General features: G+C 30.1%; 1 protein-coding gene across 1 annotated transcript in view; it reads left to right on the top strand.

The window, feature by feature from the left end:
* Positions 1-1,967: 1,967 nt before the first annotated feature.
* Positions 1,968-2,797, top strand: part of TRIADDRAFT_53322 (uncharacterized protein) — a gene marked incomplete at both ends in the record, with an annotated part of 1,851 nt that continues 1,021 nt past the window's right edge. Inside the window, one exon of the mRNA XM_002109888.1 lies at positions 1,968-2,061. Within this exon, the coding sequence (XP_002109924.1) occupies positions 1,968-2,061 (94 nt within the window). The remainder of the gene's footprint in view (positions 2,062-2,797) is intronic.

Raw genomic sequence — 2,797 nt, 5'->3', positions numbered from 1 at the left:
TTTATTGCAATTTTAATTTATTTTCTCCGCGCCAAATCGTTTACTAGAGTATTTCACATCACAGACAATGTGCAAGTATAAGTCTGCATGCCTTCACGTTACTTATGATATGGAAAATTAATGTAACTGAAATTGTTTAAGAACTTTTTACAGTTTCCAAGGAGATCATCCATCGCTGTTATCGTCTAACCTTTTTACTCTAGTAATATCATGAAGGTCTTAATAGTTCAAAGACAAAATCAATTGTCACTAGCAAGATAAACTGACTGGATGATATTTTGAACCAATATACGCGTTTTTTCAAATTACAGTGATTGCAATTTCGTCCGGATGATTCTTGCAAAATTCTCACTTCTCTACACTTTCTAATCTGCACACAGGTTCTTTTAAATATTTTGGTCAGAAACCTCCTTTATAAAAAATTATTTCTTAATAATGAATTATTTGTTATGGATTCGCCTCATAATGTAACTATCTTATAATGTATAAGTTGCAGTAATAATCCTACCGCAAGTAAAATATCTAGGAATACTACTGAGGGTATACGTTATAGCCACAAAAATGGCAATATACTAGAAGCTTATTTAATTTTATGATTGAAATAGTGTCCTTTTCGGTTAATCAATATAGTAAATTTATAGTTCATGGTGATCTACCGCCGTTAAAATTTCGAGATCAAAAGTGATCCTTAATATATGTTATGTATGAATATCTAGTTAATACTTTTGACTGTATTAAAGACTCATACTACTCTCAATCGGCCCGAGAGATAGGAAATTGAACAAGCAGTTGAAGTTATTGTAAAACTAACCGCCCGCAACAACATCATCAGTTTTGCTGGTATTAATTTCGAATTGTGGATGCAAATTGTGTATCAGTTGCCAACATAAGTAAAACGCTATATCCATCAAAATTCACGATTTATCCCGGAATCGACATCAAATGTGTGGAATATTTTCATATCAGTATCGTATTTATACTTCATACGACACTCTAGATAGCGGCCAAAGTCGAAAATTAAAAAAAAATCTCGACCCTATAACTGATATATTACAGTAAATTTTGATTGTCCTTTACCAGTAATATTATGATATAATCATCTTCAGCTACACTTTAGACGTAATTTTGTTAAAAAAAGAAAAATAAATAATTTAATATTTTCATGTTTATGCTTTGCATATTGTATTACATTTATTACTAGCTAAGGTGAAGAAACTTAGGAAGATTAAATATCGTAGAATAGGATTCTGTACATTAATTGAGTACAATATAAATTATTAATCATTATTTACTTTATCCAATCTTTTGCCGTTTAAATTTTATAATTATGCTTGAAGAAATTGAACAGTTGAGTATCTTTCCATTTATGTTCTGTACCTTACTTTTAAAATTTTACTAATAGTTAGCGTGGAGAATTAGTAAGGTATTTCGGTATAGCCATTGGTGATCATTGATCTCTTCTTCAATTCGGACACTTATTCTTGGAGATTGACTGTCTTAGCTCTACTTTACACCTAAGCTTATATTGGATTCCGAACGATTAAATATCTCCTATCAATGTTTCTTTAAATACAGTACCACGAAATTGTCCTTAGTACTTAGATGAATCTGATTGGACATTACACGTTTTTCATCAATTTTTCCGTGTTTATTTACATTCTGTTTTTTAAGGATGTACAATAAAAACTTACTTGTGGTAGTAATCCTATTTTAGTTTCCTCATTAAACATATGAAAATAATTAATGCCCGCATTTGCAGACATAAATAAAGTTTTACAGTTTATAAATAATCATTGTAATCTATTCGATTAGAATATTGATGAAAGTCGTGAACTTCCGTATTTTATAGTTTGTCATCATCTCGCAGAGCACTTTATCTCGTCCATAAATGAAATATTCAATATAGCTGCTTGTACTATCGGATTAGTATGAAGCTAATTAACTATTGGATGGCAGATATATTAGAAATGGATCAAGCAAGACTTTTTTTGTTGGTCCTACTTTTCAAATGTACTCTGAGTGAACCTAAAGGCATTTGTGCCGAAGAAAACAATTTATTAGGTATTATTGGCACGATTGTCGTTGAAAGATGGATAATAGCTATACGAATATTACTTTATGCTAATGCTTGATCATCTTAGATTCTATAAACTCAAGACATATCCAATAATATTAAATAAATGATCCTATTATATTCTTAGTAAATGATTAAAAAAATAGAGTATCATAGCTCTTAAAAATAGCAAATAATTGAAAAAAATTGTTCTAGTCATTGCAGACTGCATTATGTAAGCTACATTGCCTAGATTTGCAAGAACCCGATTCTAGTTGGTACACTAATGGTAGCTTAGAGTGAATTTTATGCTAAATTCTATTTGACTGTTTACTTCCATTTCAACTTTCTAGTTGACACTTGTCGTAGTTTAAGATAAGGATTTGAGTATTTGATAGTGACGAATTATTCTTATTTTTACTATTTTAAACGAAATTTATTCTGGAATTGAGTATGCACTTTTTTATCGTCTATTTTCATGGTCTATTAAGATGGACAATACTGTGAAGTATCTCCCTTTCCATCACCACAATATGGATACTACAAATTTCCGTATAATCTTACATTTGGAATAAAATTTAATAAATTCGACTGCAGGGATGAATGTGTGAAAGAAACACAATTTTACGATATTTGCCAAGATAATGATATTAGGCCTATAGTCTATGATAGTACAAAGATCATTACCAACTTTGCTTCTTGTTCGTCGGCGATGAAAAAAAAGTGTTACTTATAATTTTATTC

This window comes from Trichoplax adhaerens, genomic scaffold (genome assembly GCF_000150275.1).
Source record: "Trichoplax adhaerens TRIADscaffold_2 genomic scaffold, whole genome shotgun sequence".
Taxonomy (NCBI): domain Eukaryota; kingdom Metazoa; phylum Placozoa; class Uniplacotomia; order Trichoplacea; family Trichoplacidae; genus Trichoplax; species Trichoplax adhaerens.
The sequence above is the reverse complement of the archived record's forward strand: the minus strand, read 5'-3'. Positions and strand labels throughout refer to the sequence as shown.